The sequence below is a fragment of the Lonchura striata genome, chromosome 2 (assembly GCF_046129695.1).
Source record: "Lonchura striata isolate bLonStr1 chromosome 2, bLonStr1.mat, whole genome shotgun sequence".
Lineage (NCBI taxonomy): Eukaryota > Metazoa > Chordata > Aves > Passeriformes > Estrildidae > Lonchura > Lonchura striata.
Window position 1 is genome coordinate 91,516,989 of NC_134604.1, and position 25,098 is coordinate 91,542,086.

General features: G+C 41.9%; 3 protein-coding genes across 3 annotated transcripts in view; 1 reads left to right on the plus strand and 2 right to left on the minus strand.

Moving 5' to 3' along the window:
- The window catches only part of CUL4A (cullin 4A), a 33,980-nt gene extending 32,914 nt beyond the window's left edge, over positions 1-1,066 (minus strand). Inside the window, exons 1-2 of the mRNA XM_077781568.1 lie at positions 858-1,066; positions 218-333 (exon numbers count right to left, since the gene is read on the minus strand). Coding sequence (XP_077637694.1) covers positions 218-333; positions 858-1,017 — 276 coding nt within the window. The 5' untranslated portion in view covers positions 1,018-1,066. The remainder of the gene's footprint in view (positions 1-217; positions 334-857) is intronic.
- An 859-nt stretch (positions 1,067-1,925) lies between these two features.
- PCID2 (PCI domain containing 2) lies at positions 1,926-13,969 on the plus strand. Its single transcript, XM_021545552.3, has 14 exons — positions 1,926-2,059; positions 3,545-3,634; positions 4,204-4,277; positions 4,950-5,015; positions 5,505-5,546; positions 6,025-6,079; positions 7,648-7,751; positions 8,392-8,467; positions 8,583-8,724; positions 9,744-9,844; positions 11,946-12,019; positions 12,182-12,307; positions 12,517-12,640; positions 13,597-13,969. The coding sequence occupies exons 1-14, from the start codon at positions 2,024-2,026 to the stop codon at positions 13,687-13,689; spliced, it is 1,203 nt and encodes a 400-aa protein (XP_021401227.1). The 5' UTR covers positions 1,926-2,023; the 3' UTR covers positions 13,690-13,969.
- On the minus strand, positions 13,226-25,098 carry PROZ (protein Z, vitamin K dependent plasma glycoprotein). The gene is made up of 8 exons (XM_021545551.2): positions 24,975-25,098; positions 23,283-23,446; positions 21,872-21,896; positions 18,999-19,112; positions 17,599-17,730; positions 16,303-16,388; positions 16,101-16,224; positions 13,226-15,579 (listed from the first exon to the last, which is right to left on the minus strand). Exons 1-8 carry the CDS (start codon positions 25,039-25,041, stop codon positions 15,068-15,070), a joined length of 1,224 nt encoding a protein of 407 aa, XP_021401226.2. The 5' UTR covers positions 25,042-25,098; the 3' UTR covers positions 13,226-15,067.

Consider the following 25,098-nt stretch of genomic DNA (forward strand, 5'->3'; position numbering starts at 1 on the left):
CTGCCCAGGAATAGCTTTCTGTGCCTCCCAACAGAAACTGCTTTTTCATGGGCCCAGATCCTGGTAACTTTCCGAGGAACTGATACATACAAAAACTGATTACAAAGTATGTAGCAGAGTATTCAATCAGCTTTTAAGAAATCAAAATACATTATGTTGAATGTGTGCCAAAGCAGTTTAATTGTAAAAAACGAAACCAACACCTTATGTAGCTTACCTGGTAGAGCTCTTCAAGGTTGTATTTAATAGAAATACTACTCTGTATGGCTCCCACCGCTTCATTAAGTTTCTGCCAGGTGTCCTGAGTATAATTATCAGGTAATTTGGGTCTTTCTGTGAAGTAAGACACAGGTAGTTTGAAAACGGCCACCCAACGAGAGCCTGCAGCAATTTCTCTCTCCCTGCCGCTCCATCAAGTTCTGCCAAGCCACTGTGCTCTCGGCATTGTAAGTCTGGCACACTCAGAGGGGTCACTAATTCCACCCGAGCCTTTGCACGACGCGCTTCACCCCCCGGCCGCTGTGTCTGACGCCCGTGTTACTTTTAGCGAGGCAACCACCCTCGCCTGGCTTTAATCAGCGCTGACACTAAGGTGGCTTTCTGCCCGCTCCCGACGGCCGCTGCCCCCGCGCACGGCGCCCCACGCGTGTCCCCGGGAGCCCTTACACGGGCACGGTGCCGGCAGCGCTGTCAGCCCGGCGGCGTTATCAGCCCCGCCGCCGCCTCCCCTCGCCCACAGGGCGGCGGGCGGGTGACGGCGGCGGGGCCCGGGCACGGGGCGGGGAGCGGCCGCGGTAAACAAAGATCGGGCCGAGCGCACCTGCCAGGACAGAGGGCCCGGCCTGCCCCGTACCCACCTCTGAAGTTCTTGATCACGAGTTTCTTGGAGGAGGCGGTCGCGCCTCCTCCTCCCCCTCCCGCAGAGCGGCTGGCGGTCAGCGAGGCGGGCTTGGTGAGCCCGTTCGTGTGTCCCACCAAGGCCGACAAGTGCGACTTCTTCTGCGGCTCGTCCGCCATCTCCGCCCCGGGCGCCGTGTCCGGCCGGGGCAACGCGCTGGGCTGGGCCGGGCCGGGGCCGGCTGGTCCCCGCCTCCGCTCCCCTCCTCCTCCCCCGCCGCCGCCACCCAGCTGCCCTCCCCCACTGCCCGCGGGCGGCTGCCAAGTGCCGCCGGGGGAAGGCACCGGTAGCCGCCCGCCCGCCTCCGCCGGCCCCCGCGGCCGGCTCGGGGCGGGCCCGGGTTCGAGTCCGCTCCCGAGTCCGGGCGGCCCGCGGCGCTCGGGCAGCGCCAGCCCCGCTCACAAGATGGCTCCCGGGCCGGGGCAGCCTGCCGCCGGCGGCAGCGGCCCCTCGGTGTCCCTGCTTGCCCTGTTTGCTGGTACCCGCCGAAGGGCGGCCGAACGCAAGCCAGAGCAGCCGCTCTTGCCGCCCACAAAAGCCGCCATCCCCAGAGGCCGCCCGCGCCCTGCTCACCGGCACCTGCCAAACCCAACCGAGCCCAGCCTGCACGAACATGGAGCACGTCCTTGTCTCACACATCTCCCTGGCGCCAGCGCCTTTAGGAGTCAACCTGCTTGGAAGTTTAATGCTCAATTCAACTTTTTCGACCCAAGTTCACCGGCGACCTCTCGCCAGCGCTCCCCGTGGGCAACGCTGGAGCACTGGGAGGCGAGCCTCCATAGCCCTCCTGGGGCAGTCACTGGAGTGTCCGGCCACACGGAGCGCACCGCCCGCCTGCTGTCCAAGCCGCGGGTACCAGAGGCAGCGCTGGTGGCAGTCACAGCACCCGCCACCCCTCAGCGCCAGCGCACGCGGTTTGCCGCCGGCGCGCGCCCCCTGCCCCGCCCACGCTCGCTCCTATTGGCTGCCCGAGTGAGGCCACGCCCCGGGCCCGCGGTGGGCGGGGCATAGGCCGGTGGGGGCTGTCACGTGACGCTCGGGGCCGTTCCCGCCGGCCTCGCGCGCGCCGGGATCCGGAAGCGCGGGGGGAGTGCCGGGAGTTCCGCCTCAGCTCCGGACCCTTCAATGGCGCACATCACCATAAACCAGTACTTGCAGCAAGTAAGCAAGCTTTTGTTATTGTTTTTTTAATTACTCTGTGGGCCCTGTTTGAGTATATGCGGGTGTGTTTTTGTTTGCTGTAAGTATGGTGCCTCGGTTAAGAAATAAATGTAGGATGAGTGATGTGGTGGGGAAATACATTTCTTCAGTGTGCGTGAAGCACACACCGACTGAGTGCCAAGGATGTACACCCTATATAAAATATAGGCATCCTGTAGGATGCCTGAAAAGCGTGGAGGTTTCGGAGGTGATTTATGTGTACGAACCGCCACGGAGGGTGTGTGTGCGTGCCCAGGACTCCAGGAACAGGCTCGCAGGCGCCACAAAGCCGGGCACACACCTCCGGCATGGAGCACGTCTGCAGCAGCGGAGCCGCAGGCACTCCGGCGGGATGGAGCTGCCAGGGACAAGCTTCTTGTGTCTCCACTCTGGATGGTCCTTGCAGGACCATCGTCTTCTCGTCACTGTTACCATCTTACGTCATCTGGCATTTGTTAAGGCGCAAAAAGAAAGTAATTGTTTGGAGCATCTGAGATCTCCCAGGACAGAGATTTCCTCTGAGGTCTGCTCTGAAAAGTCTACATCTTGTTTGGTTGACACTCCATTGGATCTTCAATATGAAAAAGTATCTTGCAAATGTAAAATTAGCTCTTCTTTTTCCTGAAGTAAAAGCTAGACACAAATTTCTGGAAGAGTTTAAACTGTTGCTTTTTCCCCTCTTTTGTTGCTATTTTATTCTATGGGTTTTTTTCCCATTTGGTATGAGTATTCCATACATCAAAAAGATACCTTTTTTCATATTGGGACAAAAAATTTGACAAAGCACAAGGAACAGGAAGGAAACTCTTAAGAAGTAATACCTGAAACTACCTCCATAACTGAGTACATTTCCATCTTGATGTCACAATAACCTGTTCAAGCGGACTGTTTTTACAAGGAGTTATTGTTAGCAGAAAGCAGGATTAAACCATTCTTCCACAGAATATAAAATTTACAGTCTTGGCAAGTTTCAAAAGCAATTGATACATATAAAATATCAGTCTAATATCAGACATTGCCTTTGAAATTATATTTCTATGTTAAATCTTCCTGTCTTCATTTTAAAGCTTTTCTCAAAAATTGCATCTTTGCATCTGTGTTTGATGCCTATAAGTCGAACTGGAATTTTAAAAAGCTTAACCAAATCTGGCTCCCAACTGCTGTTTTACAATGCTAAACCCATGTACATACATGTGCTTGCATCCTACAAATTAAGAAAAAAAAACACAATGGTGTTCTCTACCTTCTTCCTGAGACCTTTTTGAACAACAGGTGTGTTGGAAATACAAAATTATTTATTCAGTTTTAAGCCTTTAAAAACTCACATTTGTTTTGATATTAATATGTATAAACAGCAGTAACTAGGTGGTGGCTTCTGTAGTTGTGTAAATATGTTGTGTGCTTGTTGCTGGATTTTATTCTGTAATGTGACTGTTTATTTTGTAGGTACAAGAAGCCATTGAGACCAGAGATGGTACCTTTTGTGCAGAATTAGTATCATTTAAACATCCACATGTTGCAAACCCAAGGCTACAGGTGAGGATCTGTATTTTGATCTTTTGTTTTACTTTCAGTTTTCCTAGCTGTATATGTGGGTTCCTTTCCGTTGGAGAGAAACCTCAGAAATCTGTTTCACAGGCTGAGGTAGGATCCCCATGTAAGTTTGCGTCCCTTCTTACAAGGCTTACTATTTATAATTTTTGTTTTCTGGTTGGCTCTTTGTGTCCTATTTTGATTTTTTTCTGGATAGATACAGTTTTGAATGTCCTTTCTGACCAGGTCTGCATTAGTAATTAACATAGCACCGTGGAAGGCACTATAGACAAAAAAGCAGTGGGTAGTAAGGGCCTGGTGTTTGTGTGTTTTGGATGCTTTTATTTAAGGCTGACTTTGTTCAGGTTCTGGAGACAGAATGCACACCAGCAATTTATTACTCTGGATATGATTGGTAATGTAATTTAAAGTTCTGGTAGATGCATACTAGAGGTCCCTTCCAACCCTGGCAAATCTGTGAGAACTGCCATGACAAAATATGCATGTGATGTTCTGTTTCTGGTGCATTGGATGTTCCTTTAATGTTTTATTGATTTTTTTTCTACACTTAGCTTCCATCTCCAGAGGAGAAGTGTCAACAAGTTTTGGAGTCACCATATGATGAAATGTTTGCAGCCCACTTGAGGTAAAGATGGGCCCAGAATGTAAAGTCAGTTGTGAGGTGTATAGCAGGGATGGGGAGGGATAGCCTTAAGTTTACTTTCGTGTTTTAAAGGGCTTACACCTGAAAACTTGGTATTTATTACTCTTATAAATAATGCTAGAATTGCAGGAAATGGAGACTTTCTTTCTTCTCTCCACATAAAGTTTGCTCTATGTACCTGGCTGTCATCTGTGTATGGCCATTGGCACTGCTTGCTCTTTCCCCTCTGCCTAATAGCTGCACAAGAATTTAGAGTGAAATAAATAAGGGAAATAAATATTTTTAAAAGGCAATTTTAATAATAAAAGTTCTCTTAAGGGAGTTTAGCATCTAAGTAATTCTATGAGTCTTTTACTAAATAATTTTCTGCATCTAGTCTCTCAACAATCTTGTGTTGTTTAAATTTAATCTTAGTGACAGTTTCAATAAGCATTAGTTTATATAAAACAAATACCTATTCATCTCTAGGATCTGTTTTTTACAATTATCAAGTTTAGTGCTCTATTAAAATACTTGTACTAGTTTTTTAGGACTGCGTCTAGTATTCCTTAGTGCCTTAAATAAAATGTAAAACTTCATGCCTGGTAGGACACAAAAATAAATATTTCATTTATGTATATTTTCTGATGTACTAATGTACCTTTTCTTTGACAGGTGTACTTATGCTGTTGCAAACCATGACTTCATAGAAGCATACAAATGCCAAACAGTTATTGTCCAATATCCTTTTCCATAAATCTTGCATATTATTTTCAGGTTAACTTCTTGTAGAATAAGTTCTCTTTAAGGTTTTTAAAAATCTAATAGTTGTTTAAGCTTCTAAGCAAGGAAATCCAGATACATTCTTCTTCCAGCTTTCTATAGGGCTAAGAAACAATGTTTTACTTGGTTCTAAAATAGAATATTAATTTCTCCCAGAATATAGGAAAGTCTCAAATCATTGTAGTACCTTGCAGTTTGTACTTGGCTGACAGGGAAGATAATGATAGAGAAGCTTTTATCTTATCTCTAGCCAGTGTTTCTTACTGCTGCTGCCACTCAAAGGAGTGCATGGCTGTGCTCACATTCTTCCATACTGCAGCTCAGCTTCTCAGCTTCTTGATGGTGTTTTGATGGTCTTTCATGAAGTCATATATTGTACTACTGAACAGCTGTTTCTCAAATCTGTGCTTCATTTCATGGCATTTCAAATTTTCCTAAATATGATACATCTTTCCTGCGAGCATTTCAGGCACATAAAGAAGAAAATTGGTGAGTACATGGTAGAAAGCTACTAGAAAATAGACTGATCTTTTCCTAGTATAATACAATCGGAGTCAAACTAAAATTAGCCCTATAGTTTTATTTATCCCCAGTGATGCTAAAATCAAGCCTAATTGGCTTTGTTGCCTGGTTGAGTTTTCATGTCCAAATCGTGCAAACTAAACATCTGAGCTTTATTACATAGGGCAGTCCATATTTAAATACATGAAGGATTTGTTCAAAGAGAAGTGGAATTTTATTAAAGCCACAGTAAAAAAGACTTTAGAAGTAATTATTGTAGTGTAGGATTTCTGAAATGCTGAGATCTTGAAGAACTGTCCTTCTAAGAAGTGCATCCTTCTTCATTAGAAAAATAATATATACTTTTCTAATTGTATGACCAACTGACAAAAAAAATTGCTTGTTTCTCATGTCTCATTTATGTTTGATTTGCATCTACTAAGTATACTATGATTTTCTTTTCCAGGGCCTTACCTATTATGTATTCTGTAGCCCTTGATCTTCGAATTTTTGCTAATAATGTAAGTAGATCTGATTAACAGCCTCATTACTTTTATCTGTTTGGTATTTCCACAATAGAAATATTTTTACAGAGTTTATTACACAGTCTAACTTTGCTCAGTTCTGTTTAACTAATTGTTTAGGATTTTGTTGACATGCTAAATTTATCCAGTTGTATTGAAAAATGAGGTTGCTAAATCTGTCCACCTACTATTTGCAGATGGAACTAGAGGAGTTCTGAGGACCTAAATGCAATCCCCAGCAGTTGCTTAGAACTTATGAAGGGATAAATAGTTTCTTTATTGAGTAGCATGTGGCATAAATCACCGTTTCCATGTTATCTCTGGGATTTGGTGGAAATTGGAGGTATCATAGACAACCAAGTTGATCTAACCATTTACCACATCTGAAGAGGGAACTTTCTGCTCCCCTTTTCCAGAAGTGTGCACCACTTCTGATGCTCTTTGGAGCCCTTGGTGAGCCCAACATGCCAACTGCCGACATGCCATTTACATTATTTTTCTCAGGCTGGTGAGTTGAAGTAGCTGGTGTAGGGATCTATTGAGAACTTCTAGGCCAGGGTAAGTGGCAGAGTTGTAATTTTGTTCATACTCGCTTCACCTGAAGAGTTGAAGCTAGTTTAAGTGAGGTTAGGGTTTGGCAATATCCAGTATTTTCAGTGTTCATCCCCTCATCATTCTCATGCCCACTTGCCCACAAAACCACATGTGGAGTGCTTGCACAGGGAGTATTTTTTGTGTGTGTGACTGTTCTGCAACAAGTCTCAGTTTGAATGAGGGAAATTCATATCTGTGAGATGCGTGAGAAGAGGTAGTGTTGAATCAGTCATGCTGGAAGTGTTTGAACTCTATCTTCTAACCTTAGTTTATTCAGAGGATCCGGTTTCAGAGAAGACTTCTGCAGCAGGATGTTTTATGTTTTAGCTAGTGAGACTGCAAACACTATAATAAAACTTTTTAGAAAGCAAGTAATAAACATCTAATTGCTATTTTTTTTTTCTGTTGAAGTTATGCATTAGTCAGTGTATGGATCTTTTCCATATGTTTACAGCTGATTTATTTTTTTTTTTCTCTTGCTGCTGTAATGTATGTTTTCTCTTCTGGAAGTCTCAGGTCCCAGCAATGTGTTACTGGAAACTGTTGAATATGGTCTAGAAATAAAATCTAGTCTTTGTGGCTGTGGAGAGAAACAAAATTATAAATTCTAAGACTCAAACTCCCTAATTTTTTCCAGGCTCTTGGTCTTTGTAAGCTTGAGTTGAAGTGTTAGTGCTCCAATAACCTGAAGTTAGGTTTCTGAGACCTGCATTAAGCTGAGTGATACTAAAGGTAATAGTGATCAGTGCTATTTTCCAAGGACTGTCCTTCTCTACACTGGGCTTGGTACGTGTCCAGGAGTCTCTGCGAGTGTTTTCTTTTGTTCTGGGAACTTGACTGCCTTCTAGATTTGGGACATAGCAGCCATCACAGATCTCTTGCTATAATACTTTATAAAATGCTAAATTAAAAAACTAAACTTTGTAGCCCAGTGAACTATGATGCAGAATTGCATATCATTTTTTTGCTAGGCAGATCAACAGCTTGTAAAGAAAGGGAAGAGCAAAGTTGGTGACATGTTGGAAAAAGCAGCAGAGCTGCTGATGGGCTGCTTTCGAGTCTGTGCCAGTGACACGTAAGTGAAAAGATCCTCTGTTGGACTTGCAGTAGTAAATTACTGAGAACTTAATGAACTTTGCTTTAGATTTTCCCACTTACTTAGACCATATATGGGTCTTAGAATGAGCACTTCTGAGGCTTGTCTCTTCTCATTTATAGTTTGTTCTCTCTTGACTATTAACTACAGAGGGAGAGCCTTCACTTCAGGTTTAGCATTCCTAGCAGGTATGGTTTGGAGGGACTGATTATGTCCCTGTTTCTCAGGAAAGGTGATCTGTGCCTTGTTAGTTGTGATGTTTGCTCTATTAGACTAAATTAGATAGAAAAGAGGTGGCTCTGGTTTCCAATGTTAGCAATTTTAACACTTCTGAAGTGGAAAAAATGCTATTTTCTGTGTCTTTCTTTCATGTCAAGTATTATGAGCCACTGCTGTGTGTGTTATCTCCAGACTGGAATGAGGACCCTGATGCAGATGAATAGTATTCTGCATGACATCTTTTCATTATGTTGAGAAAATATATAGCAGAGCTGCACCTATGTTTACCTTAAGAATGCTATGTAGTTAATATCTATGGAATGAATTTACTGTGAGGAAAAAGTCATTATTTTCTTACAATGTTAAGTACTAGCAAGTTTTTTCTTTTTCCTTATGACAGTCGAGCAGGCATCGAAGACTCAAAAAAGTGGGGCATGTTGTTTCTTGTGAATCAGCTGTTTAAGATTTATTTTAAGGTAGGGTTCAAGTCTGGTAAGCTGTGCTTTGTATTTAATATTCTAAGTCAAACCCACCATGCTTTTATATAATAACATCTATCTACACTGATTAAAATGCTATTTTTTTTAACAGATCAACAAGCTCCATCTCTGTAAGCCCTTAATTAGAGCAATTGACAGCTCAAATCTGAAGGATGAGTATAGTATGGCACAGAGAGTTACATACAAATACTATGTTGGACGCAAGGCCATGTTTGACAGTGACTTTAAGCAAGGTACTGTGTGCCTGTAAGGCATGTTTAAAGTCTTGCTGAAGTTGTGTGTGTGTGACTCAGAATTGCACTGATCAAAGGAGAAGTCATGCTGAAACGTCCAATGCCCACAGGCTGACTTGAAACAGAGATGAGGTTACATGACACTTCTAATTGTAGTGTATGCCCAACTTTAAAATATTTGTCAGTGAAGTTCCCTACAGTCTTATGCATTATGTGTGTTCATTACAAAATGTGTTAGGATCCAAAACAATAGGTTTGTAAAAGTTTTGCAGAGGAGCCTTCAACTCTTCAAGTTGCTGTGTGGCATGTAGGAAATCTTCAGCAAACTGCAGCGTAGCAAACTGTAGTTTCTTGATTCATTGATTTTGGAATATGTACAACTGCATTTCCTAGATTTCTAATAGATTTCACTAACAGAAATGCTTCTAGAGCTAAGGTGTACAGCTTCATCACTAACTGAATCCCTTGACCATCATCTGTTCTGGAGCTGGCTATTACTCCAAATAGTGTGTGCTGCCTTTCAGACTTAACATTTTTTCTCAATTGATGGAAGCTGCTGAGAGATTTTCACACTGTTATGCTGTGCGGTCTCACTGGCACATTTCTGCAACTCAAGAGATGTGGGCATTGCATTCAGCTTTTATCTCTTGAAGAACCTAATCTGAATTTAGGAAATAGATTGTATTATCAGCACTTCTTCAGATTTCTCTGCTTCTGTAATAGGAGCACAATAATATTACTGAAATGAGCTGAAAGTTCCAATATTACTTTAACTGTAATGTCTGACATCAAGCTCTTGACAAGTTTTCTTTTGAATTTTTGAAGGAGAACTTACCTTTCTGGTCATATTGTGTATTTTGTGTGAATCTTCAATTTTTCTTTATATATTTTGAGTGCCACAATTCTTTTTTATACAAATTCAAATGTTATGTGTTCAAGACAGATGGACATTGAGCACAGAATTTGGGTTACAGCTTTAACCCATTTTTGTCGTTGATTCACATTACTCATGCTTGCAGCTGAAGAGTATCTGTCATTTGCCTTTGAGCACTGTCATCGATCAAGCCAGAAGAACAAAAGAATGATTTTGATCTACCTGCTGCCAGTAAAAATGTTGCTGGTGAGTAGGTTCTACTTTCCTAAATAAGGGGAAGGGGGTACACATGCAGGCTGTAAAACTGATGCTCAGTATTTTCTTGGATTTTCCTTAGTGGAATTCAGAGGCTATTTTACCACTGTAAGAGCCAGCGTATGAACACCTTGTTATACGAGGGCAAAAAGTGTTGAATTGTCATTTATAGCAATATAGGAAAGGAGATGGGGGGGAATAACACAGCCAAACATAAAAACCCTACCCCCAAACAAAACCAACTTGGTCCTCCTTTCCCCCTACCTTTCTCTCACCCTTCCTAAGGGTGTAACCTGCTCTTACTACTTTAATGAAGTATTTGAATTCTTTGGAGAAGCACTCAATGGTGTGACTTCTGTCTTGTAGCAGAGTGCTTCTTTGCTGATCAACTGCACACAAAATCCAGGGAAGGTGTGGATTCACTAGAAGCAGAATTTGTCTGCCTCTTTCACCTGGTGGAAGAAAGAAGGGTGTGCAAACAGATGGCTGAAGACTGTTGAGAGGGGTTTGCCACAACTACAGCCTGTCTTTGGCTTTTTTATTTCTACGTCATACATTTTCCCATTCAAGACTGTGTCAGAAGGGTCATGAGCCAGAGCATTTTGGTTCTGAAAAGTCAATGAAGACTTGATTATTTGATAATTTCATATTTCTGTTCTTAAAAGAATTAAGCACATGTTTCTTGTTCCTGTCCTTTCCCATGTGCTGTGCTAACATCTGTGTATCCCTGAATTAGTGGATTATGCTGAGTATTAATTAATTGTCACTGCAGGGACAGGAAGTAGATTTTAGAGTTTCCTGTTCTGGCCCTGTTCCCAGAGTTACCCATGTAGAATGTTATCACCTGCCTATTTAGAGTTGCCATTTTCCATCTTCCCCCGACCTGTTTATGACTTTCCTGCTTTTTCCTTTCAGTGCTCCCTTCCCAATCCTTTGGTGTATCAAGTGGGTAAAGGGGGAGTATAGTGGGTATGGTAAAAGGCTTCTGTTTCCCTTGTTTGATTTGTTGACTTTCTTAGTGGCTTTTTCAGAACAATCAGTGGTAGGGTTGATAAAGGAAAACTTATTAACAGTCTTCCTAAAAGCTTTGTCCCAGTCCTGACTGTGGGCCTTAAACTGGTTGGTCTGTTAGTGCCTCGAATAACTGTGGCTTTTGTAAAAGCAGTTTTATGTACACTAGTCATTAAAGAAACTAGATAAAGGTCATTGTATTTAAATTTGCTTTTTTTAAATCAGAGCCCAAACATGAACACTAACTTCAAACTACTAAAATAGCTTGTGTGTTGTTTTTTTTGTTCCTAACAGCTCTCAGTAAACCTGCAGCTCAGTTTGGACCTCAGTTAATCCTTCATCCAGGGAAGGGGTTAGCAACAGCATAGCATGATGCAACTAAATTTAAAGTCTGACCAAGTCAGTGTGCCTTCTGATCTTTGCTGCGCAGGGGATAAAAGACAGTTTCTTTTTGTTTCTGGAGACGGTTCCGTCTTAATTGATGTATCAATAAGAATTAATTTTGTTTCTTTAATTTTAACCTTTCTCTTCCTTTTTTTGTGGGGAGGAGGGGGCATGGTAGTGGTATTTATTTTTTGAGAGAACATTTTTATTTCTGCTTGGAGGCATAGAGAAGAAAAAAATTGTTAAAGACTGAGGTAACACTTGACAAGGCTGAAGCACTGCTCATATTCCTTTGGAAATGCTTACGAGTCCTGCAGTTCTTCTGTTTGTAGATTAGATGATATAACCGTGACATAAAATTTGAATTTGCCAAGGCCTCATGTCACAGGATCTTGATTCTACAAATTTGATAGTTGTTCCCTAACATTAAGTATTAATCATCCCTAAATCATGATAAATCAGTAGTTATTGTGAGTTATGCTGTGAGGTGTTTGAGAGGGATAAGGGGATTGTCTTGCAAATGCTTTTATTCACTTCTTAGTCTGTACAAAAAAAAAAAAAGTGATTAAAGGTTCTTTTTTTCTCTTAACAAATTTTTTTTATAGCTAGATTTTTTTTTTTTTTACTAGATTTTACTAGACTGTAGAAATGCATTTAACTTTACCCTGGAAAACTTGGACACTGTTTATTTTTTCAGGGCCATATGCCAACAGTTCAGCTCTTAAAAAAGTATGACCTTATGCAGTTTGCTGAAGTAACAAAGTCTGTGAGGTATGATGCTTGCTTTTCTGCTTTGTGTTTAAAAAGTATTGAGTAAAAAGTGTTTCTTTGGGGTGATTGAGGAAGGCAGGAGAGGCATACTCCTACCAAGTCATACTTTCTTTTATCATTGGTGTGAGGCCTTCTCACTTTTTAATTTCTTTTTTCTTGCAGTGAAGGAAATCTTCTCCTTCTGAATGATGCTCTGACAAAGCATGAGACCTTCTTTATTCGATGTGGAATCTTTCTTATCCTTGAGAAGCTGAAAATCATCACATACAGGAATCTCTTCAAGAAAGTGTGAGCATAACAAAACCTACATTTTTGCAAAAGCAGATTCAATATGGCTTCACCTGGGACTGGGGTAGGATTGTATATGCTCCTTAGTTCTCTCTGAGAGAGCTGACTTCATGTTAAGCTGAATTTATTGTAGAAAGGCTGTTTTTCTAAGAAACAGAATTTTTAAGTGATCATTTCTCAATAACACATTTTCCTGTTGTTTCTTTCAGATATTTACTACTCAAAACTCATCAGCTATCTCTAGATGCTTTTCTGATTGCTCTGAAGTTCATGCAAGTAGATGATGTTGATATTGATGAAGTCCAGTGTATTTTAGCTAACCTCATATATTTGGTAAGTTCTGACCACTCGTTGTCTGGTGCTTCCAGACTTCCAACATTGAAAAATTTTAGATAGAGAATAATGGTTTATGACAAAAAATACATCAGTAATCCCAGGTTTTCTTGTGTTTTTTTTTGAGAGACTTGTTCTCAGAGTGAAATGTTTTCATTTGCCCTGAGGACTTCCTCTAGTTCCTGCCTTTTTTTGCAGGAATCAGTTAAAATTGAAGTTGAATTTCATATTACAAATTCAATACTGACATTTCTATATATGCAGAAACATTGATTTAAAGATATAAACCTTTCAAGTGGCACCAAAAAGATTTGTTGTGCATTTGAAGTAAGAGACTCTTGGTCTTCTCAAATTAGAAAAAAATAGAGCCAGAGTTCTTTGGTTCTGTTTTACTCTACGTGAATCTCAACTGCTTATGAATTGGATAAAAGCTTGAAATCTAAGTATTTGTATTAAATCAGAGGTTGTGAAGCATCATTGTAGTGTCAGCAAGAAAACTAACAGTACTCTGTTTCTGAAGCATTATTTGATGTGGTCTAGGTCACTGGGAGATTTCTTTCACTGTTAAAAACACTATGCTGAAAAGGAAGTACTATGTCAGTTTATTAGCTATAGAATGCTAATTGATTAAAATCCTATTTTTAAATTGAACAAGAGTGAATTTAGAAACACTTCTGTAGAGCTCTGTCTCTTGGAGGAAGTGTCAGCAGACCCATGGGGGGCCCTGGCAAGACGCTCTGAGTCTGACAACATTTTTGGTACACAGACAACTTTGTGCTTGTTCTCCAAGGTGACCCAGTTACCTAAACTGGACCCTGATGGATATTTAAGTACAGTAGTGCAGTGGTGAGTGAGCATAAACAGCTTTGCTATGGTTAGCTTGTAGGTGTCTGCTTGGGTTGTAGGGATTGTTACCAGCTCTAAGTACTAATACTGCTTTTTTCTCCTTCTGCCAGGGTCACATTAAAGGCTACATATCCCATCAGCATCAGAAGCTTGTGGTCAGCAAGCAGAACCCATTTCCTCCATTGTCAACAGTGTGTTGTTGAGTATTGCATCTTAGCCATGCAAGTACTCTTCAGATACTTGGCTTGCCCAGTGGAACTGTTCCCAGTGACCCCAAGAGCACTGTAAATGGCCTGGTTCATGTCCAGGACTGAAATACCAGGAACTGTGTGTGGCTCCTTTCCCAGAATGGCCAAGGCTGCCAGTGTTATAAAGTGCATTGAAATGAAATGTGACTTTTAAGTGGTAGTTTCCACAGGCTTTCTAGATCATTCAAAGTATCTCATGAAGAAATAAAGCAAAGCATTCCAAATTCCTTCCCAACTACTTACAAGCTTTTATAAAGTACTTCATGTTACTGTTTTTGTGTTTGTCCTTCAGAGATAAGTATCAGCCTTTGTTACTTGTGTTAGTCCATTCTTCAGAGTGGAAGTAATGTCTTCTTACATGGTTTCCAAATTTTTTTTAAGTCTCAATAATTTTGCTGGTATTAAATACTCTCTTCAAACTGTCTCTAAAAAATAGAGAGGTGTTTGACACCAAAAGCTTTACTGTGTCAGTAATACTTATGGGCTTGAGTATAAGTGGTAGGTGCCCACAGATGGCTGTGGGATTTTTTAAAATCTGGTCATATTTTGTTTAATTTTTGTTAGGGTGAACAATAACTCATGTAGCTAAATTATCCATACTCTGTTTTATTTTGCTTCTGGGGGGAATGCTACCACTGGAGCCATTATTTTAAGTGTTACTACCCTGGGTATGGGTTTGTTTGTTTGTAGGTGGTAAAATATTACTTTGTCCAGGCTGATGAGATTTTAGTTTTGGGGTTTTAAAATTGTTTTTAAAACAAACAAGACATTTATTTTTTGTTGTCTTTGACAGTTGGGTTTTATTTTACCCTCTAACTGGCATAATTCGTAAGTGAAAGCGTAGATTCCATGTGTGAGGGGGGAAGCATTTTTTAGTGTGATGAATATGTCAAGTGCTACCTCAACATAGACATTTAAAAGCTTGACATTCCCCATGTATTTTAAGTTTTACTTGTATGGATCCTGAAATAATATAAATTTGCTGAATCAAACCTCAGGGTACTAGCAACATTTGAAATCACAGAAAAATATTCACAGAAAAATATTCAAAATATTTTGAGGTTTAGGATGAACAGTTCTAGGAAATTTGAAATTAAATCAGTTTTTAGTTCAATAACTAGGTTTACTGTATCATTACTCACAGTACTGTGTGTCAGCAGAAGGAAAGATGAACAAGCTTTCCTGTATAAACTAGAGTTATACACATGTCATTCTTGCAACTTCCAATGCTGCAAATAGTAGTAGGGTCAAATGGGGGTACTGGCTGCATCCATATGTTTCCTTGCAGCGATTGGTAGGGGCTTGGTGCTTGAGAGTTGGTTGTGTTTGTGTCTTACTTTATTTTTTGTTTAACCCATACCCTATACCTTGCAGTGTTGGTGAAAAGCAGTGTTTCCCAATCAGTGTCTTCCAGTGGCCAGGATCCCAGGATACCAGTCAGAAACCACGTGCCCTTGTACTCAGTAACCAAAAAGCTCCCTCCAGCCAGGCGTTTGTCTACGGCCTCCTGGAGGTGCCCACAAAACTGCCTGTTTGTGAGGCTGATGTTGAGTATTTGTTTGCAGTCCTCAGCAGGAAGGTATGAAACCTGCAGCTCTTCACCTTGAAGTTCATCACCTTCCATTCTCCAGCCACTGACTGTACCAGCCAGTTTTGGAATTAAAACGTGTTCTGCAAAGTCTCTCTCAGGGGTGCACACAGGAAGGTGGGAGTTGTCACACTCAACATGCTCTTGAAGTTGTAGTAACGCAATGTTGTTCTCACCAGTGTCTTCATCGTACCGGATGTGTATGTGCTTCTCACTAATTTGCATTATCTTCCCAGTTCCACTTGTTCCATTAGGTCCTGTGGAGCAATGACATTTGACTGCTCTTAGGAATAGTTTATTTGAGACCTGAAAGCTGCATGCGAGCTGTCTGGTCATGCTGAGAAACACGTACAGCAGAGGAGCTAAAAGTGCTCTTCCTCAAAACCTCTGCAGCAAAGGAAAATGAGGAATAATACACTGGCAGCTTTTTAATGATGGTAGGAGCACAAATAATTTCAGCAGTAAGGATGAATATCCAGCATTGATGTGAATTTTGGCATGAAACAAGTCACCACTAAATCCACCATGTTTAGCTGATCTCTGGGTGCTGAGTTCTGAACCATGCTCAAGAGGCACTTTCTGCTTGCCTTGTAAAGGGAAACATGGGGTAGCTGTAGTTATAGCTCAGATACTTCATGGAGGTGCTTAAATTAAATAACATATTTGTTTCCTTAAACAATATTTTTATGCAGCAATAAGTTTAGTAACCTTTCTTAAAATTTAGCTTGTCAATACTGAAGTGTGCTGCAGCAAGAAAAAAATGTTTTGGATCACCTACCAGCACCAAGGCTGATTTGAAAATGGCTGTGCAGAAGGACACACTCTGCCGTGGTCAACACGAAGTTACTTTTTAGCAGCACTCCTCCACAGAAGCCTTTCCCTTCTGAGTTTAGCAGCAGCACCTAAGAAAATGCAAAAAACAATAGATAGCACTATCCATGTCAGGGAAAGTGATGGGTTTCATGAATTGCTAGGAATACCTGCCAAGGAAATCGCTCATCACTTTTCTTCCTGGTTTCACTTATAAGGTTATCACTCTCTTGAAGTCTGCCACATGCACATGCATCTAACAAATGAATTTAAAAAAATCAAAACTTCATATTGTATAATTTCAAGATAGCAATATCATTTCAAGATAACTAATACCTGCAAATGCCTACTGTTCTGCCTAGACTTTGGGGTTCTGCTTTTGCACAAAGGAAAAGCAGAATGGCAATTTCTCAGCTGGTGAAAACTGGAATAATTTGTTTGGCAATTTTAGTCATAACAGCTTAGCAATGGGCTGAACATGGTCACCCTGTTAGGCTTGTAGTGACCAGGTTTCACTGTGCTTCATTTCACTAATGAAGTGAGGTTTCCTCTCCAGCCAACCATTAGCACATCTTGCTTTTTCATCTTTGTATCCTGTATTCAAATTGTGTCAAATACCTGAGAGCTATGGCCCAGTCTGGACAAGGTAAATCCTGGATTTTCCTTACAGCTGTCACTCTACAGATATGCATGCCTTTCTCATCTGGTTTAAACAACACAGATGCTTTTCGACTGGATCACCCAGTTATCTGCATTTGTCACATTTCCACTTGGTTTGGTTTGGGTCACACACACTGGATTCGGTTCAGGGGAAGCTAAACCTCAGGACACCTTCCAGGTGCACACATTACATGCTCTCACAGCTGGCTGGTGCTTAGTCCACAGGACTGAACTAGGCCAGTTTGATATAAAGCCCCCCTGAAGTGTACACTGAGTGTGCACATCAGTCTTTCACTGCCAAAAACGTGGCTCTACAGATGAACTCCGATTTCACAGCCCCACTTGTGCTAATACAGACACAGGTCTAAATATACTTCCGTGGTTTTAGTAGACCTACTTTGTAAGGGGATGGTATTTAATGAGATACCTAATATGAGACCGAAGAACTAAAAAGGGCTACTGTTTCAAGCTAATTAATATGGCAGCAAATGTTTCCCTTCATGTATTAGACGATTGGTCAACTGATGGGAATCAACTGAATCTCATTCCCAAGCAAGCAGGCATTCAGCAAAATTACCCTTTCCTAAACAGGAGTGGAAAACCTGGTCCAGTGAGTGATATGTAGGGTGGTGCAAGTCCTCTCAGCTGATTCATACTTAAACATTCTGATCAAATAGCCCTTCTTTTACCATTACTTTGGCATCTTGGGTGGTGGTCCCTAGATTCCTTTTTCTAGCCACAAATATTGCTTTAGGCTCGAAGCAGACTTGAGCAGGTGCCCCCTTTATGTCCATGCTCACACCTACCTAATGCAATGCACCGTCTTTTATCCTTCCCAAGCTTGTAGCCATCAGCACAGGAACAGCGGTAGGAATCACTTCCTGGATAGCAGAAGTGGTCACATCCTACCTTTGCTTGGTGGTGACATTCATTTTTAGCTAAAAAAAATAAGCAGAGAAAAAATGTGGAGTATTCTTTCACTGTTTGAGACCTCTAGGTTTTATTTTTTATTCACTTTGTGTGGATGTGGGTTGGGACTCTGACTTGGTAGTATTTACCACTGGGAATTTTTCCCCTTGTTAAACAGAAATTGGAGAGAGCTGAATGTCTGCAGCATTCACAGACTCATTGTGCTCCCCCCTGCCTCTTGCTGCACCAGACACAGCACCTTTGAGTTCTGGGAAAGGGTGACATGGGTTTTTAAACAAAACACCAAGTATCTGCAGCAAGGAGAACTGTTGCACGTCATGGAGACAAGTATTGCTCGAGGAAGAAGGCAGCTAAGGTTTCTGGTTTTGAGAAAAACCCATAGCTCTCATTTTGCACACTTATTTAAACAATCAGCTCTCAAAGATAAGAAAAAAAGAAAGGGATTATGAACTTTGAAACATGCTCAACTTTCCACAGCTAAGCAAACACTTAAATCTTTAGCACAAAGCAAGTGTTATTTGATCTAGCTCATAGGTAGCAAAGAATCTTGTAGAACATGATGCCTAAATCTCACACAAAGATGATCTAATTCCCAACTCTTGTCCAAGCTCTGTCACCTTCTGTGCTCCTCCAGAAGCCGGTCACAGTCACACCCCTTATACAGAGAATGACCCTGTCTTCTGCAGCCAGGGCGTCTCCCACCCCAGGGGACTCTGAGCCAGCAGAAATACTGATGTCAGGGCTGGAAAGAACAACCTGGCAGATATAAAAATGTAGTATCTGGCCCAGGGTTTTCCTGTGCCAGAACGCATCTGTTTTACTTTATGCTTTTGCCTTCCACTGGAAACAGTCTGTTTTCTGGAGTCCTTCTGTCCTGAGGGACTGTCTCATGTGGCCCCAGAGGCACCAGGGTGCCTGGGACGCCACCCTGGCACTGCAGCCTCAGTCCTTCAGGCCACATCTGGGAGCACAGCAGGACAAGCAGCCAGGCAGCGCAGGTGGCAGTGGCAGGGCTAGCTTTGGGGTGTAACCATGAGGTGCTTTGGTTTCAGCTCTTTTGCTGCATTCCTGGAGAAGGGAGGCTCAGGGCACAGGGACAGCCTGCAGAGCTTTAGGATGTTTTGTAGGCAGGCAGCACACATCACCCTGCTCTGCCAGAGCTGTGCGTGTTACCCAAAACCACGGTAAGTGGCAACATGGGAGAGCTGCGTATGGTTTCATGGGGACACCCAGTGACAAGATGAGATGGGGCTTCTCAGAAGGAGGCAATGCTTACCAAAAGCACAGTTCTCTCCCTCGTAGCCCTCAGCACAGGTGCAGGTGTAGCCACGGATGCTGTCCTCACACACACCATTGTGCTGGCAGGGGTTTGAGGAGCACCTCCTGCCTCCTGGAGAAATGGAGAGGGAGGAGTCACCACCAGCACTGATCCCAAATTACACAGTCCCCATCCTGGCACATGAGCTGTTCAGAGAAGGGTTGTGAGAGCAGTTTGGAAGGAAATGGGCTAAGTGTCACTGAACTGCTCCTCAGGTGTAATTTTAGCTCAAATCTGCTTCCAGAGGCACTCTTGCAGCCCCTGTCAGAGAGGCTGGGAGACGCCCAGAGGCAGAGCCTCCTTCAGGATGGATGCTCTGATTCAGGGAAAAGAACTGAGTTACAGTTCTTGCTTTTTTTAGAAATGTAATATAAGACTGCTGTTTTAGGTCTCCCATATTAGATTGATATGTACTGGGTAGAAAAAGCTGGCATCAAAATTATAGAGCAAGTGTACAGCAAGCAACATCAAAATAGGAGGAAATATAACTTTTATATATCTGCACAATTATCATGCAGCAGCTCAGACACTAGCAAGCTGAACTGAACATTGAAACAAGAGGGTGTCCTCACTGAGCATGAAGCACCAGGCAGAGCTGCCAGTTTCCCTTCAGGCTACTCACAGGAATGACTCCTAAGCAGTATGAAAACATGATCCAAGTAACAACTACTTATTATAGACATAGGCAATCAGTAAGCAAGCCAGGAATGCCTAACCTGGGACATGTTGTCCAACCTTTCTAAAAATGAACACCTTGTCAGAGAGGTTAATTCAGTCAGTAAGCTGCCCCACCAGATTTCGGGGGTGGAAAAGTGAAAACTCTGCCAGCTATGGGAATAAAACAACAATCATCATCTGCTTGGACTATGGACACACATATCTTTGAGTGTTAGATGTACTAAAATACTGGCTGAAAGAGCTACCAGCTTCTGTAGTCAGATGCCACCAGCATATCCAAGCACAATGTAGGCCTCCAGGGAGGGTTTTTGGGTGAACTGGGGGAATCACCTGCACAGCTGAGCAGGCACAATTGAGGACCTGGAGCTAGGGAGGGGTTGCCCCTGCAGCCTGAAGCAATTAGATGGATTCAAGCCTCTGAAATCCATGTTAGGAAGAAAAGAAACCCAGCACCTAGCTTTATTAAAGGAGGAAAGAGAAGATTCAAGGAAATATAGAGAAATCAGCCTGATTTCTGTTATTGGCAAGCTATGATTAAACTATAAGCACACAACAATATAAAAAGGTGGGAAGTAAAAATCAACATATACTTTTTAAGATCAAATAATTCAAACCATTTAAATCTGATCATACTATAAGATAAGGGACCTAGGGGGAATCAGTGAACATCATACAATAGAAATGTCTCCAATGACATTGTCATTCAGTGAGCAGACTTCTATAAGGCATGCACAAAACTTTTGGAAAGTGATGTTTAAAGAGAGATTGGCAATGGCTAAGTTTATACTGTTGATAAAAGAAGGCTGGGAACAAGTGTGATCTCAGGCAAGGTGCCCTGACAGCAGACATTCAGCAAGATGCCACTACATCAATTTTGACTTGAAGGGACAAAGGTGGAGCAGTATAGAACAGAGCTGGTGGGTGACCCAGCAGTTAGGTGGGTGCTCAGCCTTTCCTTTTTATTCACAATGCAGATTTATACACTGCACACTGGACTTTCAGGGGAAAGCAACACGGATATCAGAGGTCTAGAAGATGAGATTATTGGAAGACAGGAGGAGCGAGGAGGAAAGAAGCCACTTTTCAAAGGCAACATTCTCCAAAATGCTAGAGAAGACGTCACAGAGAAGGAAACACACACTGCTGTTCTTTAGGAAGAAGACAGAACACATGGCAAGAAAGCCACCTCTGAGGCTGAAGTCAGTAATGTGTCCTGATTGTGGCTAAGCTTGTTTGGAGGGACCATTCTGAACTGGTTGCCCTTCTCCCATCCTAGGCTAGAGAGGAAGCCTGCATGACATGCTTAGTACAAATATTCAATGACTCAAATTAGAAATTAATCCCACCCTCAGAAAAGTAATAAAATGCCAGATATTTAGCAACATTCTTCATAACTTTTATAGCACTGATGGGATTCTTCTATGCAATGGCTCCCAGGACTCAGTAATTTAGTGGCTTGTGCAGAAAATTATTACTGACTGCTGATTTTGCCACTTCTGTATCCATTCTTTAAACATAAGATTAGAAATTAATAATAACTAAGTTAAAAACAAGAGAAAAACTTGGGTTGAAGCATTCAAAAAAGGGGAGGGAATAGGGACTAGTCACCATAAGCTGGTGCCACAGGCTTCTTCAGGTGGCATCTTGTTCAGGGCCTGACATCAAGCCCTCAGCTTCTACAGATTTGTTTCTCATCTTGGCACCTGTCAGGGAATGATGCAATCCCACTGTGCATATTTTGTAGACAGCTCAGTAGCTTTTAATATCGATTTCTCTTTCTCAGATTTAAGTGCTAATTCTGTATTTGGGAGATTTTGCTGGTAAAACTGTGCTGCTGCATTGTATCAGCAAAACATACTTTCTCATTGCCTAGGCTGTTTCAGATTCAGGAAAAGAAGCAGCCCATTTACTGTAATATCCTTTACTTACCTTCTACTTTAATTGTTTTTGAAGCTTTAAATGGTTTTTCCTGTATATTACTTTTTAAAAATCATTTCACATGTAGAATTTTCCTTCTGCTTTACTACAGACATGACAAATAGAGACTGATTGTTTCTCATAGTATAAACTCTTAGAAAATCAGTATTAGTCTGAATCAAAATGTTCATAATGTGATAGGACTATGAAGGAGAGAAATCAAGAGGCCAGCTTACCATAGTAGATATTCCAAAACAAATTCTGGGTGAAAAAAAGGAAAGGAAATTAGAAAATTAGGAAATTATTTAATTCCCATGTAATGTAATATGTCATAAATTCTTTGCTAAACCAAAAAACATGTTATGAGAGAATATATACAGTGGTTTAATATTTACAAAGCTGAACAACTATAATGTGCTGCTAGCAAATATACACATGAGAAGGGAGGGGCTTTGTCTACTGCTTACTTTATTGTTTCTTTAGAAGCTGTTCAGGAAGATGAACACTTCTTAGGCCACAGAGGAACAGCTAGATCCTTTAACAATGCAGCTCCCTGAAAAAACTGGCTGGTTATTGTCTCTCTGGTGTGCAGCAGCCTGGGAAGTGACCCCATCCTGTCCCATCCCACTTGGCCCCCAGCAGGTGCTGCTGGAGGCAGGGTGGTCAGCACAGAGCAGAGCTGTGGGGCACCACTGCTGGTCACCACCAGCCTGTGCCCTGCATCTCCCTGGGTACTGCAGCTGACCCTGGGGCTTTTTTCCCCAAAGTGACACCTCTGCCCACCCCTCCCTTCCCCAAAGCGCCACAGCTGCCCATGGGCAGCCCTACAGCTGTTTCCTCTGCTTTCCCTGCAAACAAAACTCTATCCAGATTCCTATTAAAGGGCACAGCAGACATCTCTATGTCTGGAGAGCCCCTGGTGCAAAGGAATTTGCAGATACTCACCAAGTGAGCCTCTCTCTATAGATCCCACTACTTGCTGGTGCATTGATTCCCTCTGTCCCAGTCATAAAATCACAGAATGGTTTGGGTTGGAAGGGGCCTTAAAAATCATCTAACTCCAATCTCCTGCTGTGGGCAGGCACATCTTCCCCTAGACTAGGTTGTTAAAGGTCCATCCAACATGGCCTTGAAAACTTCCAGGGACAGAAGGAAGCTTCTCTGGACAACAGTTCCAGTGCCTCACATAACTCTAACTCCTCTCATTTATTTCCCATGCTGCATGCATTTGCATTAGAGGATTTGAGTTGGGCCCTGATGAAGCCAATTTACTGTCTGGAGAGAATGGAATTCCTTTGTGCTGCCTTCCAGGTGCTCTTCTGCTGACCAGCACCCCTTTGCCCCTCCTAGTCCCTAAGGGATGCTGAAACTGTATTTCTGTGTGGTCAGGATGGGACAACAGCCACGTGATTTACTAATACAAAGAGCATGACACATCATTTTCAGGAGAAGACTTGAACAACATCAGAACTGACCTCCTTGTTTCCATTTTGACCATGGAAAACACCTGCTTGCTACCAGCAGAGGTGGAAAATGCAAAAATTTCACGTGGAGAGAAACCCAAACAAATGAAGCAGTCTTGTGTTTCACAAATAAAAGATCATGGAAGCAGTTTTTATTGTGCATGCAGGGAAACAAAATACTTACGAGCATTTCATCATCTTCAAATACTTCTCTTGCTTCTTCATGTGTACATCTCTCTTCTAGGCATTCTCTTTCCAAGCTACCTTCAAGGACTTCCTCCAGAAGTAGGGAACTGGCACGTCTCTGTCTCTTGATAACACTGTTTGCATCATGAGCTGATATAAATACTGGAACATTGTATGACAAAACACTAATATAAGTACTTAGATTAATTTCCTTATATATTTTTACCTTCTTTTTTTGAGATAAATAATTTTGGTTGATTTGGGGTTTCAGCCACATAAAACTTACATACTTAAAGAGCTCTAATGTTTAGACTAAATTCAGCTGAGGAGTTGAGACCTTTTACTTCTGGGGAATGCCTGACTTGCGCCCAAGCAGGGGGAATTTGAAACCCTTCCTGGCACATTGTTTTACTGCATGAGATATACAGAACACAGTGCCGGGCCACAGCCAGGGAAAGGGGGAAAACATTATTATAAAAGACAAAGGCTATTTAGTGAGACTGCACAGGGGTTTCAGATGCATTGGTAGAAGTGGATATTAGTGGTATTAAGCTATGATGGTGGATCCAAACTGATGCTCTTCAGTTTTAGTTCATGGCAATTTTATTTTATTGAGGATCAAAGCCATGACATTGCTGAGTTCTCAATCAATTCTCTGTTAAGGAGAGTAAATAAAAACCACCCCTCATCAATGCTCATAGTTAAAAGGGCTATATCCCATGCCACTGTTTATGTGGAAAACACTGTAACCTTTCAGAGAGGTGTGCAAATGATACCTCCATCAAAAACTGCCGGGCAGCTGGTGCCACCCTGGAGCTTCATCTTCCACATGAAGCAATGTGTGATCGTGTGTGTCAGCATGTGTTTGTCAGTTCTTCTGTGCTTGGAAAGTAAATGTGTTGGGCAGGGAATATTCAGGGTTTTTTTCTCTTTTATACAGTGTTTGGGGACCCAACACTGCTGGTTGATGTAATCAATAATCATAGAACTGGAAAAAGTGAGAGCAATAGCAAAATAATTCCAGAACTGTGTACAGATATTTAGTTATCTTTTTGAAAGACACCCCATAAGCAACTGACTTGCACATGATACTAAAAAAAGAAAAGCTTAATGACTGTTCTGCATTTTAAATGTTATCTGACCCCCAGCACATATTTCTGCCGTGCAGTGGTTCTGCTACATCCAGCACAGCTGGCAGTGAACTTCTGCCACAGGGTGTTTTGACTTTCTTAAGAGAACACCATATTTTTCTTCCTTGCCTGGCTCTTCTTTATTTTTTGACAAACCATGGAGAATAATACAGAAACACAGACTTCCTCAAGCTATAACAAGCATGCATATTGGCCTCTTCCATAGTAGTCTCTCATTTTTATTTCAGCAGGAACTAGAAATATAAAACAAAATTCGCTTTAATATCTGAGATACTCTAAAAATTGTACGGAAAGACAAAATATTACCCTGGCATAAATGATGGTACTTCAAAACTACATTGCCCCATTAGCCTACAGCAGTTTTCACTTAGCTGCATGAAATAAACAGCAGAATTTAAAGAAAATAAGGAATGGACTGTTTTCATTTATTTCACTCTGTGCAACAAGGTAAACATTATACAAGGTATAAAATTACTGGTGTTTTTAGAAAAGCAGCAGCACAAATCAGAATTAAAGGTGCAACAAAACAAAAGCCATACCTGCCTGCTCTGTCTGAGGGAAAAGGGCAGAGAGAAGGAAGAATATTATCCAAGAGCACCTTGCCATTGTCACCCTCTGAGCCTGACAGTGCCGGTGCCTGCCTGCATTCCTGCAGCTCTTGTG

What these genes read in the sequence shown, in the direction of transcription:
- PCID2 (XM_021545552.3), top strand. Translation starts at nt 2,024, where the DNA reads ATGGCGCACATCACCATAAACCAGTACTTGCAGCAA. An exon ending in GCACATAAAGAAGAAAATTG is followed by an intron (nt 5,547 to 6,024) that starts GTGAGTACATGG and finishes TTTCTTTTCCAG; the next exon opens with GGCCTTACCTATTATGTATT. An exon ending in TGACAGTGACTTTAAGCAAG is followed by an intron (nt 8,725 to 9,743) that starts GTACTGTGTGCC and finishes TCATGCTTGCAG; the next exon opens with CTGAAGAGTATCTGTCATTT.
- PROZ (XM_021545551.2), bottom strand. Translation starts at nt 25,041, where the DNA reads ATGGCAAGGTGCTCTTGGATAATATTCTTCCTTCTCTCTGCCCTTTTC. An exon ending in GTTTTGGAATATCTACTATG is followed by an intron (nt 19,113 to 21,871) that starts GTAAGCTGGCCT and finishes CCATTTCTCCAG; the next exon opens with GAGGCAGGAGGTGCTCCTCA. An exon ending in TCAAATCAGCCTTGGTGCTG is followed by an intron (nt 15,580 to 16,100) that starts GTAGGTGATCCA and finishes ATTGCTCCACAG; the next exon opens with GACCTAATGGAACAAGTGGA.